This window comes from Patagioenas fasciata, chromosome 4 (assembly GCF_037038585.1).
Source record: "Patagioenas fasciata isolate bPatFas1 chromosome 4, bPatFas1.hap1, whole genome shotgun sequence".
Classification (NCBI taxonomy): domain Eukaryota; kingdom Metazoa; phylum Chordata; class Aves; order Columbiformes; family Columbidae; genus Patagioenas; species Patagioenas fasciata.
The window spans coordinates 46,593,269-46,610,641 of NC_092523.1; the positions used below are offsets into that span (position 1 = coordinate 46,593,269).

The 17,373-nt window shown below is 46.4% G+C and overlaps 1 protein-coding gene across 3 annotated transcripts in view; it reads left to right on the forward strand.

Moving 5' to 3' along the window:
- The first annotated feature begins 11,013 nt into the window (after window positions 1–11,013).
- DCHS2 (dachsous cadherin-related 2) overlaps window positions 11,014–17,373 on the forward strand; it is a 115,553-nt gene continuing 109,193 nt past the window's right edge. For all 3 annotated transcript variants that reach the window (XM_065837872.2, XM_071807773.1, XM_071807774.1), the window contains exon 1: window positions 11,014–12,950. In XM_065837872.2, the coding sequence (XP_065693944.2) occupies window positions 11,130–12,950 (1,821 nt within the window). In that variant the 5' untranslated portion in view covers window positions 11,014–11,129. The remainder of the gene's footprint in view (window positions 12,951–17,373) is intronic.

Genomic DNA, 17,373 nt, shown 5'->3' on the forward strand with positions numbered 1-17,373 from the left:
AAAGAAAATGTCTTCAACCGGATCTGAAGGGGACTGAGGTGATGTTGTCTGGTTGGGGGTTGTAACCCAAGGAGAAAGCAAAGAGAGTATCCTGCCCTTTGAGTGTGTCTATCTTGGGTTGTTCCAAGACCCCGATCCAAAAATCTGGTTGGATTTCCAGTCTTATTCTGGCTGGATTTCTGAATGCTCAGGACAGCATTAGTAGCCAGGACAACTTTTCCTTTTTTTTTTTTTTTTTGGTTGTCATTGTTGTCTCTGTTTTTTGCCTGGCCAGGAGATTCTGATAAATTCTTCTGGAGGTGGGTTTTGTCATTTCATCACCTCCCAGCAGCAGATTCATTCAACATGTCCTTTATAAAGATGATCAGAAACTGATACCCATGGAGATTACGAGCTGCTTTTATCCCCCTGTGAGGGTGTAGATCCTGTGCTCCACAGTCTACTTTGGCTACCTCTTGTCTTGGTTTTAATGTGTTAGTTTTGGCCTGGGAAGTTCCAGCAATCCGAGGGAGCTTGTCCTTTCCTGGCCCAGCCACCAGCTAGTGCTGGCCCTCGGCCTGGAAGGCTGCTAATGCGAGAGAAAAAGGGGGTAGCTGGAAAGCCATTTTCTGTTTGAGATGTTTGACTTGGAAACTCACTTTCTCCTCTTGGTCAGAACATCTTGGGTGGAGTGAATGAGTGGTCTGGAGCTTAGACAAGGAGAGAAAGAGGGTGAAGCTAACGTCAAGCCATTTCTCTTGCAAGACTGCTGTTAGCAGGCAACTGGGGGAATCCTCAATTACCATAAGGGTGATAAGTTTAAATATTCAGTGAAGTGGAATAAGAAGTGGCCACTCAGAGAAAAAGAAACATAGCTAATACAAAGTCTACGTAAATTAGAGTGTAAGAAGATAAACACAACTGGTAGGAGAAAAATGTCAGTGACACTGTTGGTTGCAGAGCACAAAGGTCCCAGGGCTTTGCCCAGCTCAGGTGCAGAAGCAGTAGAGCTGTTTGTTGGGTGGTATTGTTTGCAAGTAAATAAGCTCGTTTTTTCAGAGCAACTTCGGTATCTTCTATACTTCCACATGACTAAATCCCAGTCATGATAACTTACTGCCATATAGTTGAGAGCTGTCTATATTTCCAAATAGATCCTACAGTTATGAATACAGCACTGTTACTTATGCAATTTAAGAGGTATATTTTAAATTAATAAGAAGATTTAATTGCTCATCTGTTTAGCAGCCTAACAGTGTGCAATTCTGAGTGTTCCAGCTTTTTAATTTCCACAGTACACTATTGAGTACTAACTTCTAGTTGGTACTTCTGCCATAGCTTTGTCAGGCAATTAATCTAGACAAAAATAGCATGAAATTGTTGCAGTAAATAAAGCATTTCAGATAAGGGCTTTAGTGCTCAAGCAAAGAAGCCTATGGGAATATTTCAACTTATTCTGATTTCCTCTAAAGATTATCTTGGCCACAAAGTACTATTATTTGTCCTTGCAATATGATTTTTTTTTGCTGGAAAGCTTTAACACAAGTTCTCTTGTATCATATTGCCTTATAATAAATTATCATGATTTGGCTGATTCTGGTTTAAGTCTGCTCTAAAACAGAAGGAAGGAAAGTAGCCTAATAGCTATTAGAAGAGTTTTGAGGGTCATGAATTATTTTCTCATTCTATCACTAGTTTAGGTCTCGGGTCAGAATGCCGTGAAGTCACAGGAAAACCTTTTATTGATTTCAGTAGATTTTGGATCAGGTGCATTCAGTCTGACCTCAGACAAGTGAAGTGTCCTCTGTGCTTGGAAATGAAATGTGCGCGCTCTGCTTATCCCTCCAACAAGATAGCTGTAAAGCTCCATTCATTCATTCATTCATTCATTAACATCTGTAGAGAGCTTTAGAACTCACAAACAAATACCACTTTTAAAAGTATAAACAGTTATTTCAGTGTAGTTTAATTCATTTTACCCTCCCAGTGGCTGCCAACAATCTGTTTAACACAATGAAATCCTGATAGTCTGTGTCAACAACTAAGGGCAGCTCTCTCATGACAGAAGGAAAAAAGAAAAGTAGAAAACGCAAACCTTAAGTCTTATAGAGAATTTCTTTGTGTATGAAAATAAAAATTGTGGCTGTCATTTAAAAGGTCCTCTTATAAAAGAAATACACATTAAATTAGAACTGCTGTTATTTTTTTCATTCCATTGCAATATGGACCCCTCCTGGTTCTTGATGAAGAGTGAGGTGAAATATTGCACAACTGAGCTACAGAGAAAATATCAGGCTGTTCCAAGCACATAAGCCAAAATGAGCGTTCAGAGAGAGATCACTGTGTCATGAGCTCATGCTGGCAATATTTTTTTTTCTATGGGTGTAAACTGAGATTTGAACCTTGAGAGAGACCCTATATTGAGCCTCGCAGGAGCACTTTCATGTGTGTTGTTTTCTTTAGCATCAGCGAGGAAGTTGTGAACTGCTCCCAGACCTAGAAAAATGCTTATGGCCCCCACAGCGAGTCCTGCTGGGCGATGGTCTCCTCCCCTTCTATCCCCACCACACAACAATAAACTGAAGATGGAGCCACAGGTAAAACAGACAGATTTTACTGAGGGGACAATGTCATTTCGCCCTGCATAACTATTTGGGTTTGTATGGTGGTCTGTGAGTCATGCCCGTTTTCAGTAGAGAGGCAGTGTGCAGACATAGGGACATGGTGGGCAGGGGTGGGAGGTTAAAAGGTAGAGTGATGTCCCGTGCAGGGTGGGCACAGTGTGGAGCCCAGCGTCCCTGCCACTGTGTGGCAGCAAGGAGTACATGTGTTGTCCTGACAGCAGCTCTTCCCATGGAGAGTGGGAGAATGGGGGCCCCAGGGTGGCTGTGGCATCCCTGAGGACTGGTCCCCTTCTGGGGACCAGTCCTCAGGCCAGCTGCACAAATGGTGCTTTTCTGGTTTGTGTGAAGGGAAAAGGATGACCTGAGCACAACCCAAAGTCATCAGAGTGCCCTATTTCTCTGTATTCTGGATTTTCAGTTACTGAAGTACTTTGCAGCACAGGAACAGATGGCATTTCAGTTCACTAGGATATTTCTCAGTACTGGTTTGTTTCTGGTAGACATGAGCATCACCAGGTTTGCTGGTATAAACACATTCTTCCTCTTCCAGGAAGTTACACCTGCTCCCAGCAGAATGCAGTCCATTGCTCATCCATTTCCACAGTGAAACACTTTACAATTCCATTTAAGAGTGTCGTATCTTTCTTACTGGCAAAGTCTGAAAAGCATAGTAGCAATTCTTTTTCATGGTGTACTAAAAAAGGCTAGTAACTCTTTTTAGGAAAAATGTATTTAAAAACAGATGCACTCCTCTAATCCCCAAAGTGCTGGCACCAAGTTTCAGTGTATGACTGAGGCCGGGGGCATCCCAGCATTGGGAAGGACCATCCCCAGCTGTGCTGGCCCCAAAACAACTACTCTGATGAGTGGGTTTAGGGATCTGGTTTCATTTTCCCAATGATATTGTTCAGCACAGGGATGCATTTCATGTTATTTTGAAAGAAGCAGCTGTAAAGCCTTTATTGTGGGAATTCAGAAGTCAGGTGGTCAAGACAGGCACAAACACCAGGCAAGTGCAATTGAAATAGTGAGCTAGGCCTACAGACAGTTCTTGCCTAAAATTAGCTGTATGAATTTAGGCTTCCTATGATATTTTCTTGTTCCTGTAGCCGTGTTCTAGGGTAGGTATGTATGTGTGTATAGAAGTAGAGATTTCCTTTTACAGATGCCTAGCAGTCTTCCTTTTTCCTCTGAATAGATTACAGAAGTTTATCTTGAAGTCTTACTTAAAAGCTTGAGAAGCTTCTCCTTCCTATCCTTTTTGGCTGAGTTCATTCTGAAACACAAACACTGATTTCTGTATATATTGCTGAGGGACACATGAAAGCATTACAACCCATAAACAGATGAAGATAACATAGTCAAAGAGGCAAATATTCAGGAATATGGCTAGGACCAATGAAAAGTTATTTAAAAAGAGATTTCATCGACAATTCTATGTTGGGAAACAAACTGCTTTGGGTAATAGTGTGGTGTCCATGCTTGAAACTTTAAAACCACTGCTGTGCCACTCTGATCTCAAACATCTGGTGGCCATGTAACTTAATATCTGTGTGTGTTCCTCCGTGGAATGGTGAAAATGAACCTTCTCAGCCACACAAGGATTCTGTAAAGATAACCTCTGTAAAAGAGGATGAGGACCTTGGATAATTCACTGAGAGCAACATAAAAATAAGATTTCCCCCTACAGATGTGGAGTGGCTGGAGGAAGCTGGCAGAACTGCTTTTAGATGCAGCTTCTAGGTCATAAATTAAAATAGGCAATCAGCTTCTGTCTCCAACACTCATTCTTGGCATACTTTCAAGCAAACACGATCCATTAATTAGGATTTGCACAAATGTGTTTTCACACATGGTAAAAATGGGTGCCTAACCAAAAGTTGCTAGGTGCTCTACAACCGCTTATTGAAATGCAATAGGCAGAATCAGCCAGCAGCAGCTTATTGCCAGCTGCCAACAAAACCAAACATGCTACAGGAGGTAACACAAACATTCACTCCCCTACAGCTTCTGGGGGGTTTCACCCCATTCAGCCGCACCTCCAGCTGTCGCCTCCCCAAAGGAATGATTTGCACTGCACAATGCCCTGAAAATCAGCACTTGCCTACTGGGATAAGGAGGATTGCTTTGTTCTTGTGTATTTACAGCCTTGCCTGAATAGGGTCTTCAAGAAAACAGGCAAACTTTTTAGGATGTAATTGTTGTATTATCAGTAGGAGCAGAGCAGCCAAGACTCAGGCATCCAAACTCCTCATGAAATTATCATCTGGAAAAGGAGTGGAAAACCTCAAAAACTGCTGGTGAATTAGTTGCTTTTGGTGTATGTGTGAGAAAGAGAGAAAATAGCCAGGGGCCTTAATTCACACGTGGATTACAGTATATTTTACCTTTAAAAGCAAAGCCCTTTTCCAATTTATAGCTATTTTAAATAATTACTTAGCTCAAACCAGCAAGGGAATCAGCTGGCATAGTGGATTAGCATATTAAGATACAGCTTTATGTGTCGACCATGTCTCCTCTCAGTGCCACGAGCCTGAGTCCTCAGCAGGGACTTCAACTGATGAAGTGATAGCAGCAGGTTTCCAGATCTCCAGCACACTGTGTGGGCTGCTCCTCTGCAATGAGGGCAGCTGCCCTGGGAAACTGGATTTTCATAGATGTAAAAGCCAGAAAGGAACACTTTAATCATTTAGCCTGACTTGGTTTTACTTGGTAATTCCTGCTTCGAGCCCTGTCATTTGTAGCTGAGATAGAACACGTCTGCTGACTAACCCTGATTTAAAGACCATAAGCAACAGAAAATGCATCCCGTCCTGTGGCGTGCTGTTGCAATCATTGTTGCTATTTGCATCTTGTTTGCAGTTTGAACTGTGTTGATTTTTAACTTCCAGCTCCTGTATTTTGCCTTGCTGGCACCAGTGGCACTGTGTACAGTGTCAGCCAACCTTAACGTCGGCTCCCTGACATCCCTGAAGGGAAATCTGTGAAGAGCTAATTCACAGCAATCCTCTGCTTAGTGACTTCTTATATCTTCAGATGTGGTTGTAACGGTTTTATTTTGCTTGCTCTCAGCCATCTCTTGCTTTTCAAGGCTTCAGAGAGGGATTTTGGAAGGGTAGGAAATGCTAGGATATTGTCTTGCATAGATGTCAAACAACTTCTCTAATGATGCACTTATGTCCGTGAGTTAAGAGGCTCCATCCAAATGAAGATTACCTGTGGATTTAGAGCTCCTGGAACTACGTTTGGTCACTGAATACTCTTGGTATTATGTGTAGTTCAGATAAAAACAACAGATGACAAGATTTAGTCCTTTTTCGTTACTTGACTCTGTGTCTTTTTTTCTTCTTCTCTTACACAGAATTTGACTACTGGATCTGATTGCAGGTTGTGATGTCTTATCATGTGACAAAAAGTGATAATCTGAATAATCTCACACATTTTTTGGGAAAATCCAATACAGTAGTCAAGGGAGGTATTCCATCAAGGGAGTATTAAACCTGGCCTGGGATTATATTGTATCAAGATTTCTGGAGCTCACTTCCAAGTTTTAGAGAGACCACTAAACTCTGGATTTGGCAGTGGCAAGCAGATGGCAAAAAGACATCTTCAGGTGAAATGAAACCCATGTAGTAGAAAGCTCTTGCATGTTTATTTTTGGCCATCTTAAAGGGGTTGCTTCAGGCCTGCAGCAGCTTGTCAGAATAACAGGCAGAAAAAGAAGCCTTCCTTCTGCTTTAAAGCTAACTTTATAATATGTTAATTGTGATATATATTGAAAACGACATGAGGAAGTGAACAGCAATCAAAAATAGTGTTTTTTACTTCTGGATAAATCCTATTGCTATCCTAGAGTAACAAAATCTGTGGCTAATCTTATATGTAAAATGGATAGGGTGTAAAAATCTGAAGGAACACCTGTCTAGCAGAATCTCATTTAATCCCACTAACATTTATTTTCATAATTTTTGTTCAATTTTCCAGAAATTCTGTTAATTAAAAAGGATTGGTTATGTATCATGCAGAAACAAAAAGTATCTTCACCCTTCAGGGAACAGTGGGATTAAAAAAATGTGGATAAAATAACACATTCAAATTTTCCAGGCAGATCCAAACATATTTGAGCTGGATGGAGGTTCTGCATGATCCTGGGGTAGAGAATGTGCACCACATCACTACTTTCCATCTGTTTAGTCAGGAGGAGGCTTTTGGTGAATGTAACCACTCCCTGTGAGGCAGCTAAGAGCAATCAACTTGACAAGTGATATGATGCTTGGGTTTGCAGCTGGGAAGGTGTCAACTGGAAACAGAATGGGATTGACAGCAGAGATTAATGAAGACCTGAAAGATGAAAACACAGCATCAAGATTAGGCCTGGATGACAGCATATGAGATAAGTGAAATAGAAATAAAGTTAATGTGAGAATATTGATCTGGGTAATCCTACTTAGCTGGTTACATCTGAGTGACAGATCCTGAAATAATTGGCCGCAGAAGGCAGTGGCAACACTCACTCCACGGACAGAGCAAAGGCATTGCAGTATATCTGAAGTGAAAGCAAAGAAGTAATAGCATAGCCTCATAGCTCTCAAACCAGCGTGAAAGTCTTTCCTGCCTTTGAAGTACGTTACTTGCAGTTAGATTGTGGCAACAAAATTATTCTTCATCAGTGAAGGCTAAGCATCTATGCCACAGCAAAATAAGTTCTGCAGATCAGTTTGTGATCAAAAGTGAAGGAATGGCTACCAGAAAAAAAAAAAAAATTCATTCTTAACTACACTTCACTTTGTTTATAAGGAAACCAGTCCTATACATAGCTTTCTGTTACAGTAACTGTGATCAGCCTTCATTTGGTCACAAGCAAATCTTTTGTGCAGCTGACACTCCTTCAAAGAGGTGTTGCTGAAATCGATATATGTGTGTCAGGGGAACTATAAATAATGAAACACCTGATGCTCTGCAAAGTTAATGCTTTCTCCATATACCACGTATTGCAGGCTGAATATCCATGGTGACCCCAGCCAGTAAGGCTGTAGACAGACATCCTTTCTTAGATCCAGCTGCAATGGTTGAAGATACTAGTGCTTCCTCACCCCACAGTTTTGCCAGAGAGCTAATCTATATGGGATCTCTCTAATCCAGCGTAGGAAAAAAAATCACTGGGGTTAATGGAAATAATTGTTTCAATGTTACTTAAACTAATCTTTGTCCTTAAAAGTAAACCCCCAGAGGATCAAGGAACACCACCTGGTAGGCAGAAATGGAAGCATGTTGGCTGCTGGCTGAAAGGCAGTAACAAGCAGCTGAAACCATACTGCCTTCAAACAGCACAGGAAATAACTTCATTGAAAGACTTTTTTTTTTTTTTTAATTTGCTTCAGCTCTGTCTGGAGCAGTTCAGGCACTCTCTGCCCTCAGCTGGCTGCTACTGCCCATCAAATGAGGACTGGAATTGATCCTGTAGTGCTCCCACCCTGCATCAGTCCCGAGTCAGCTGGTTTGGCTTAAACTGCTGCTGCTGCTGAAGATGGTTTGTAGTAAGACAACAAGCTGCAGAAAAGGAAGTAGTCATGCTGCTTTACCACCTCAGCCATGTATGCCTTTAGCATGGGAGGGTCACATCTTAAGCTGCCACAGCTGTTGTGTGGGGAAGGCAGTGTTTGTAGGTAGAATTAACTCTCATAATGATGGATCTTCATGGTTGTAGTAACAATAACTGTTTCAGTGATCTTTTGTGCTCTGGTATCACACCACAGCAAATACTGATTTACAAATACAGACTGATTAAATTTGAACAGCTGATACAGTTATCACCTTCTGGTTTCCTTCCTTGCTCAGTTCCTGGAGGTTGCTTCCCTGCTACAAGAATGACTGAATTGGCATTTGGAGCTGCTCTGGGAGCACCAGAGTTCACTGCTGCATATAGTGGAGTAGAGCCATGGCCAGGTAGGGCTGCCTGAAGAGGCACGGCTGGAAACTTCAGCGGTTTAAAGTGAATTCACATGCTTTTCACCTGCCAGAGTCAGAGGCAGCCACCTCCAGGAAAGAGATGGGAAGACAGCTGGAGAAGTAACCATCATTGCTATCTGAGCATGCTGTCTCACAAACAGACAACCCCTTCTAAACTGGAACACACTGATATTTAGCATGCTCTAAATAGCATCTCTTGCCTTCAAACGAGGTTATGCTCCTGTCCACTTTTTACAGTATATGGCTTGGTAGATCTGAGGAACTGGCAAGTGTCTTCACTATGAGAGTGACCTGTTGAGGACATAGGAGGTAGCTAGGGCACTAAAAGTTTTCACCCTTACTTTCTTCAGGATGTCACCATGGCAGCTTCCCTCCATGTTTTATGTGATGCCACTTCTCTTTTTCCTGTAGGTCAGCATGCCACTGAGAAGACAGGGAACAGCAGGGTAACTAAATACACCCAGGAGACAGCAAACATCTCCTCAAGCTTTAGAAACTTCTGTTTGGGATTTGTGTAAGAAAAGGAATGAGGTCATGAACATGGCACAAGAGAGCGAAAGAAAAAGCGTAAGAAGGGAATGGAGGAAAGAAGAAAATGCTCAGAGAAGGCAGACGAAGAAGGTGGAGGAACACTTTCAAGGTAAAGCTCATGCTCACAGTAGACAGACAGAACACCTGTAGTATCTCAAAGATGTGGTATTTTTGGAAATATGCTGTAGTTGGGCAGTGCTTTTATATGACTTCACTTGTTATAAAACTGCTCAAGTGCCCTGGTCTCACAAAATACATGAATACTGCCAGAACCACAGATAACTATGTCCATCTTTTTTCCCTTGCTATCTTCATGCATGCTGTATCTGAATACAGAACTTTGCTCTTTAGGTACTGGCTGACCTTGGTGACAGCAGGTTTTGTTTAGTGAATATTTAGTTTTTGTTTTTCAGTGAATATGCCTGATTGAACATGATTCACATGTTTTCTTAGTGACTGCATAGCCTGCATGAGACATGGCTGTTTTTCCAAACTTGTTGTGATTCAGTGGAATCCAGGCATTTCCATATTGAACATCTGTGACTTGGGGAGGATCCATGTGTTTTCTCAGTGTGTATGAATGGAACTGGCAAGGGCCTCAGTGTTTCCTTCTTGCTTCTATGCTTGTAATTATCACAGTATATAAATATACAGAGACTTTCTCAAAATGTGTCTAATAAGATCTGACAAAATCTAGCTTTTGCTCAGTCTTGTCTGTCTACATAAGAAGGCAAGTCAGATCTAGCAGATATGATCTTGTGTGTCTCCTCTCCCATATATGCAGACACACATGTGCACTATGACCCCTAAACTTAATTTAGAACCTAATTCTCCCTCTTATCTGCATGTGTGGAACCATTAGGTTCTAAACAGTGTTAGAAAAACCACTTCTCTTCCCCTTCTCCTCTCCTGTGTGGATACATCAAGGGCTGTTACAGCAGCTTTTCCCCCCTCAGGGAATGAGTGCTCTGGCACTTGGGTAGTCCTTCCCCGATTTGGAAAAGTGGCAAAGAGCAAAACAGCTGCCCTCCCAAGTGCTCCTTCAGAGGAGAGGACCGAGCTACAGTAACTCCTCCTGCTACTTTATTGTCTTTGCCCTGATTTTACTTGTCTGTCCTAGCATGAATTTACTTTTCTCTGACCGATTGCCAGATTCTTGCCAGAAAGGTGAAATTAAGCGTGGTAAAGGATCAGTGTGAATAGTAAGAGACTGTTGAAGTATTGTACTTAACTTCCATGGAAAGATGGATGGTTGGTACTTAGCATTTATATGATGCTGTATAATCTCAGTGTCACTGAAGAAACACTAATTCATCCTTAGACCAGTCCCAGTTAGAAATGTGAGTCAGGAAAGTGAAAAAGGAAGAAAATCTGAGTCTTGCTGAGGCTGATGGAAGTTTCTACTTAAAGCTTATTTCTGGTAAATGCTTCCCTGCCACACTGAACACTATTTGTTAACCTAATGCTAGGATAAGCAGCAAGCTCTTTCATGGAAAACGAGAACCAGAATATTAAGGTGAGAAAAATCCTTGCTGAATTGAGCAAACCCGTTTATCCCCACAGATTTCTATCTCATTTAAATTCTTCTTCACGAGGCATGCCCCTGCATTCACAGGCAGTCCCTGTGCTGCTCACTGCTTTCCCCCATCAGCAGCTGAGCCAGGTGGTTCCCCGAGGAAATCAATTTCGGCAAAGACCTCTCCAACTTCAGCGTGGCCCTTGAGCAGCGCCGCGCTCTCCAAACCCTGCGCGACATGTCCGCGCGTGGGAGCCGCCAGCCCCCGGGCACAGGGAGGGCGGGCGGCGGCGCTGCGGTGGGCGGTGGTGCCCGGCGGGGCGGGGGCTGCGCGGGGCGGTGGCGGCGGGGGGGAGCCGCCCTCCCCGCCCCCTCGCACAGCCTTGTCCTTCCCAGCACCGGCAACACACGCGATTTCTTCCCGTGGCGGCGGGGCGAAGCCACCTGCCCGGCGGCGGCGGGGAGCGACGCGGTGCAGGCTGCCAGCGATGCCCGTTTAGCGACGGAGCATGGCGCGGCGGCTGCTAGGCGGCAGGTGCCGGGGCGGGCGAGGCGGCGGTGTTTCCCCGATGGGGCGGGCGCTGGCGCTGCTGGTGCCGCTGTGGCTGTGGGCGGCGGGCCGCGGTTCGGCGGCGGTGTATAACCTTAGTCTGTCGGTGGACGAGGAGCTGCCGGCCGAGACACTGGTGGGGGACATCCGTGCGGGGCTGCCGGCGGGTGCGGAGCCGCCGGGGGGCTTCCTGCTGTCGGAGGGGAGCGGCGATTCGGCGGTCCTGGCGGACTTCCACGTCCAGCCGGAGACGGGCATCATCCGCACGGCGCGGCGGCTTGACCGGGAGCGGCGGGCACGCTACAGTTTCGCGGCGGCCACGCTGCGCGGCGAGGTGGTTCAGGTGGACATCGCGGTCACCGACGTGAACGACCACCCGCCAAGCTTCCCGCGGGACTGCCTGCAGCTCAACATCTCTGAGCTCAGCCCGCCCGGCAGCGCCTTCCGCCTCCCGGCCGCCCGCGACCCCGACGCCGGCTGCTTCGGCACGCAAGGCTATGCGCTGCTGGAGGAGAGCGGCGCGGCGGGGGAGCCGCCACTCTTCCAGCTGCGCTACAGGAGGCCGGAGCCGCTGGAACTGGTGCTGCTGCGGTGGCTGGACCGCGAGCGGGCAGACGCGCACCGGTTGGTGGTGGAGGCGTGGGACGGCGGCAGCCCGCGGCGTCGCGGCCGCCTGCGGGTGTCGGTGCGGGTGCTGGACGAGAACGACAACGCGCCCGCCTTCAGCCTCGACGAGTACCAGGCGCGGCTGCGGGAGGACGCGCCGCCGGGCACAGCTGTCTGCCGCCTGCGTGCCACCGACCCCGACCTGGGCACCAACGGCGAGGTGCGCTACGCCATTAACCGCCGGCAGAGCGACCCCGACGGCTACTTCGCGGTGGAGGAGCGCAGCGGTGTCCTGCGCCTCCGCCGCCCGCTGGACCGCGAGGCGCGGGCCCTGCACCGCCTGGTCGTGGAGGCGTGGGACAGCGGCGCCCAGCCCGAGGTCTCCAGCGCCCTCGTCTCCGTGGCCGTGCTGGACGTGAACGACAACCGCCCCGTCATCCGCCTGCTCTACCTCACCGAGACCGGCGGCCCGCAGATCTCCGAGGGGGCGCGGACCGGCGACTACGTGGCACGCGTCTCCGTCTCGGACGCCGACGAGGAGACGGAGGGTGCGGAGGGCGGCGGCGGCGGCATCGCGCTGGCCCTGCTGGGCGGCGACGGCGCCTTCGCCCTGCGGCTTGCCGGTGCCGGCGTCTTCTTCCTCTGCGTGGCGGGACCGCTGGACCGTGAGAGCCGCGACCTCTACGAGCTGCGGCTGGTGGCCACGGACGGCGGCGCGCCGCCGCTCTCTGCCGAGGAGCCGCTGCTGCTGCGCGTCGCCGACCTCAACGACGAGGCGCCCGCCTTCCCGCAGCCCCACTACCGCGCCGCCATCTCCGAGGCCGCCTCCCCCGGCACCGCCGTGCTCCGCGTCAGCGCCTCCGACGCCGACGAGCCGGGCTCGCCCAACGCCGAGGTGCGGTACGCGCTGGAGGGCGAACCGGCCGCCCTGACCCTGCTGCACATCGACGCGCGGAGCGGCGCCGTCAGCACGCGCGCCCGCCTAGACCGGGAGCGGCAGGCGGTACTGGAGCTGCGCGTGGTGGCGCGGGACAGCGGGCACCCGCCGCGCGCCACCGCCTGCCGCCTGAGCGTCCGCGTGGAGGACGCCAACGACAACGAGCCCCGCTTCGAGCGGCCGGTGTACCGCGGGCGCGCGCCCGAGCACGCGCCGCCCGGCCGCTGCCCCCTGCAGGTGAGGAGCGGCCCGGCCCCGGGCGACCGGGCGGTGCGCTGGTTGTGCCGCGGGGGGCGGGTGGGTGGGTAGCCGGCCCGGTCGGGGCCTTCGGCGAGGGGCGGAGGCGCCGCTGGACAGGCCCCTGTGTCAGCCCCCTGCCCTTTGGGCTGCTCCCCGTCAGTACAGCGGCTCATGGCGTAGCCGCTGCTATTTCGCAGAATCACAGAATGTTAGGGATTGAAAGGGACCTCGAAAGTTCACCTAGTCCAATCCTCCTGCCGGAGCAGGAACACCTAGATGAGGTTACAGAGGAATGCATCCAGGTGGGTTTTGAATGCCTCCAGAGTAGGAGACTCCACAACCCCCTGGGCAGCCTGTTCCAGTGCTCTGTCACCCTCACTGAGAAGTTGTTTCTTCTCAAATTTAAATTGAACCTCCTGTGTTCCAGTTTATACCCATTGCCCCTTGTCATATCATTGGTTGTCACCGAGAAGAGCCTGGCTCCACCCTCGTGACACTCACCCTTTGCACATTTATATACATTAATCAGGTCACACCTCAGTCTCCTCCAGGCTAAAGAGACCCAGCTACCTCAACCTTTCCTCTTAAGGGAGATGCTCCACTCCTTTAATCATCTTCGTTGCTCTGCACTGAACTCTCTCAAGCAGTTCCCTGTCCTCCTTGAACTGAGGGGCCCAGAACTGGACACAATTTACCCTTTTGATTGAATACTAGAGTGCAATCAGTGGGGCTCAGTTAATCAGTGCATTCGTAAATACTGTAATCTTCACAAGTGCCCTTAAAAATATATTCTTTATCCCGTAAAACTTGTAGCATGGATAGTGAGCACAGAAGCTCTCAGACAATCATGTTATCAGCCAGTGTGACATCCCGGAGGGAGTGAAACTGCGTGTGATATTTTTGAGGACTTGAGATAGTCCTTAGGGTTAAATCAGTAAGACCCATCTGTGGGGGCAAGTGTGACCCACACTAAAGCAGAGAGAGGGCCAGGCGATGTAACATAGAGGGACTTGAAACTGAAAAGTGCTTTGGGGTTTTGTAATATTTCCAGAGCCTTCAGCTGATGAAGAGAATCAATTCACTCTGCCTTCGCAGAAACTGATCAATGCTAGTAGAAAAAGTGTTCAGCTTCTCTACCAACAACCCCTTTCGTCTTTGCGAATGAGGCTGAATCGAGGCTTTGCAAGGCCAGGAGTTACCAGGCAGCCTTTTTGCTTTTAGCTTGGAAGGACATAACAGGATTTATACATTTGAAGTGAGCAAAGTCTTTTCTACCAGTAGAATATTAACAGCAAATGATCCAATGTGGAGGTACAAATGTTTCAGGTTTTGTGCAGAAACTTGTATGAATTTGGGGGGAAACTGTGCTTAAAGAGGAGACCTAGGAAGAGCTGCAATGTGTTTTCTCAGTCATTTTATTTTATTAGGAGCCATTGATGGTGTTTTGGGTCTAAGAGTCATTTATTTAAATAAAAGCTCATGAAGGTCTAATAAAATCAATTTATAAAAAGTTTGGGAAGGTTGAGCCCATACAGCTTTTTATTTCATATCCCAAACTGAAAAGAAAATCCAATCGCTGTGCTTTCTGTTTCCTCCATCCCTGGGGTAAAACTAAAACAACAGCAAAAAAAATCCTACACCGGTGGCTCCAGGAAAGCCCAGAAGAAGTTAAGAAGGTGATTTTAAAAGTTCACCTTCTCCCGGGAGGAGTGAGGGGCCTCAGGGCGGCGTCCGTGGTGCTGAAGCGCAGCGGGACAGTCAGAGGCTGTCGGGGTGCGGTGGCACTGCCTGGTGGCGCAGCTGGAGTCAGTGAATAGCGGGTTTTTTTATTTAATCAGACAGAAGCATCCTGAAGGATTCCGGAATTGTTTTAAAGAAAATAAGGGGTGTTTGTGGTTTTATTTATAATTTTTTTTTTTTATTGTCGGTTTCGACATACTAATTAGCGCAGACTTTCTAGCCTGTTAAAGGTGTCACGTACTGTCAATATAACCTGTGGTGTACTGAATTTTGGAAGTGTCACTGTGCTGCCATAATCCCTTCCCTTTAGAGAGAAGAAAAAAGTAGGTCCTTGTGGCTGAATGATCAAACCTGGGATATTAAAGCCAAAGGTGAATAAGAATGAGGCACAAGAGGCATGTGTAGGAGGAATAGCAGATGAGGATCCCATGATGTTTCTACATGCAAATCAATCCTGGATCATCACATTGATGTCCATGTTTAATGCTGCATTGTATAGTAGGCTTAATAGAATAGTTTGGGTTGGAAGGGACCTTTAAAGGTCTTCTAGTCCAACCCCCATATAGGTTTAAGCTTTAAACATAGCTGCCTTTTAAAATTATACTCTTCCATTTTTTTTTTTCCCCACCTGTTTTTCTTTTATGCACTTATTATGAGCAGAAAAAGCAGGTGACTTCATAAAAATGAAGAAAATAGTTCCTGGTCTGGCCAAGCGATTTTTCAGGGTCTGTAGTCCTGTCTCTAACTGGGCTCTGGAACTTAAGAGTAGCATGGAAAGGAGGTAACCACAGACTGTGTTATTGCTGCTCCTGGAGAACTGGAAATGAGCGAAGACACTGAAGAGCTCATGTCACTGAACTTCCTCTGCTTCACAACCTGGGGGGCAGTAGGAAAGGACTGTGGTTGTTTATCACACTGAGACTGGCATTTGTGCTCTGTTTTATGTTTGTATCACAGTCATAGTAGCCGAAAGTCTGCTAAACCTGCAAGCAGAACAGCTCTTGCAGTAGTGCCTCACCAAAATCTGTTCACCTGTGCTTGGGGACTGACTGGTGATGAACCATTGCTTTATAGATCCTGTGTCTAGAGCTTCCTGCCCTAGTGCTTTGCTTGTAGCTCTGCCCAGCCACTCAGTACCGGGCAATTTATTCCCTTGTGTTCTTGACTGTGTGTTGATAGTAGGAGATTTCTTTCCTTCTGGGAAACCTCTTACTCCTGGTGTGATAATAATTTAGGTTATCTTCATTCACCCCCTACTCCCCACAAATCTAGCCTATATTGTGGGGTAGATTTATGACGCAGATCACGTTGCACATAAGTCTGTGTTTCAATGGTTTCTCCTACTCTATAGAATTCACTGGTTAGAAGAATTAACTGTGCGCTTAGGAGACACAGAGTTTTCAGCAGCTTCCGGAAACATTTCCTTATTCCAGGCATGTGTATGGCCTTTCCTGTGTTGACAAAAGTCTGTTCCTTCCCATGAAGATTGTCCAGTAAGGGAGAATCTGTATTCTGAAAAATAACTGGAATTTGTTTGCATCAGCTAAGATAGGAAAGAAATGTGGCAATGTAATAATTACATCACTATGGAAAATAGCACAGGTGGAGATCAGAAGTCTGAGCAGACGAATGAGAGAAAGTCTAAATGAAGAAAAGGGAAAATCAATGGGAAAGTAATGGGTTATTGGACATTACAAAGTACAGCAAAGGTATGCAGTGAAACACATAAGCAACTCTTTAAAGACATTGACAGCATTGATCACTTTTCTGTCTCTTTTTGGATACTGACCTTCTGGTTTATTGCAGGTCATTATAGACTAAGATTTATGGTACACTGATGGGATGATTAAAAAGAAGTAAAACTGAAAAAGATAAAGGCACAGGGAGGTAAGGGTCAACAGAGTTGGAGAGAAATTAGTAGACCAATGCCATTCACAGTAACAGAAGTGGAAGAAGCGGAAGTGCTCTGTGTGATATGATGTCAGCAGATGTTTTAGTAATGCTTTGATTTTTGCAGATGTATGAACATTGCTGTTTCTTCAGGTAGAAGTACATTATGTCATTTCTGAGTGGTCACTGCCCTTATGGGTGACCTTTCTTAATCAGTATTAATATGAACTTTCAGCATAATATGAATTGGTTTCCTGAAGATTTTCAGCATGACCTAGAAAGGAGATAAGATGGAGGAAAGAGTGTGAGCATCTCAGGCTTTCTCCTGTTTGTCTTACTATACTTTTCATCCCATTCTCAAGGACTAATGTGATTCCAAATGCCTGTGGACTAGTGAGTGATGGTGATGATTATGTCCTAGCTGTGCACTCCTTGGTGTCAGCTTGGCAATTTTAAGTGGTAAATCCACATTATGATGGTTACACCTCTGTGGCCTAGGAGTGCGTAGCATGAAAAAGCATCTCTCTTCTGAGCCATTCTCTTGATCCTATGAATGAGTTAAGCAATAAAGCTTTGCCACAGACCTGCCTTGCTACTATAGGTTTAAATCTGATCACAAATTTTATTTTAAAGCTTTTTTAGGTGATTGCAGTGCTTCTCAATATTTATTGTTACAGTTCTCTTTAGTATAATATGTCTCCAAATTAGTATAGTATGGAGTTGCCAGACGTTTGTCAGGATTTTCAGTCTTACAGGTGAAGCAGCAATATGTTGTATTTGTGTCTCTGTC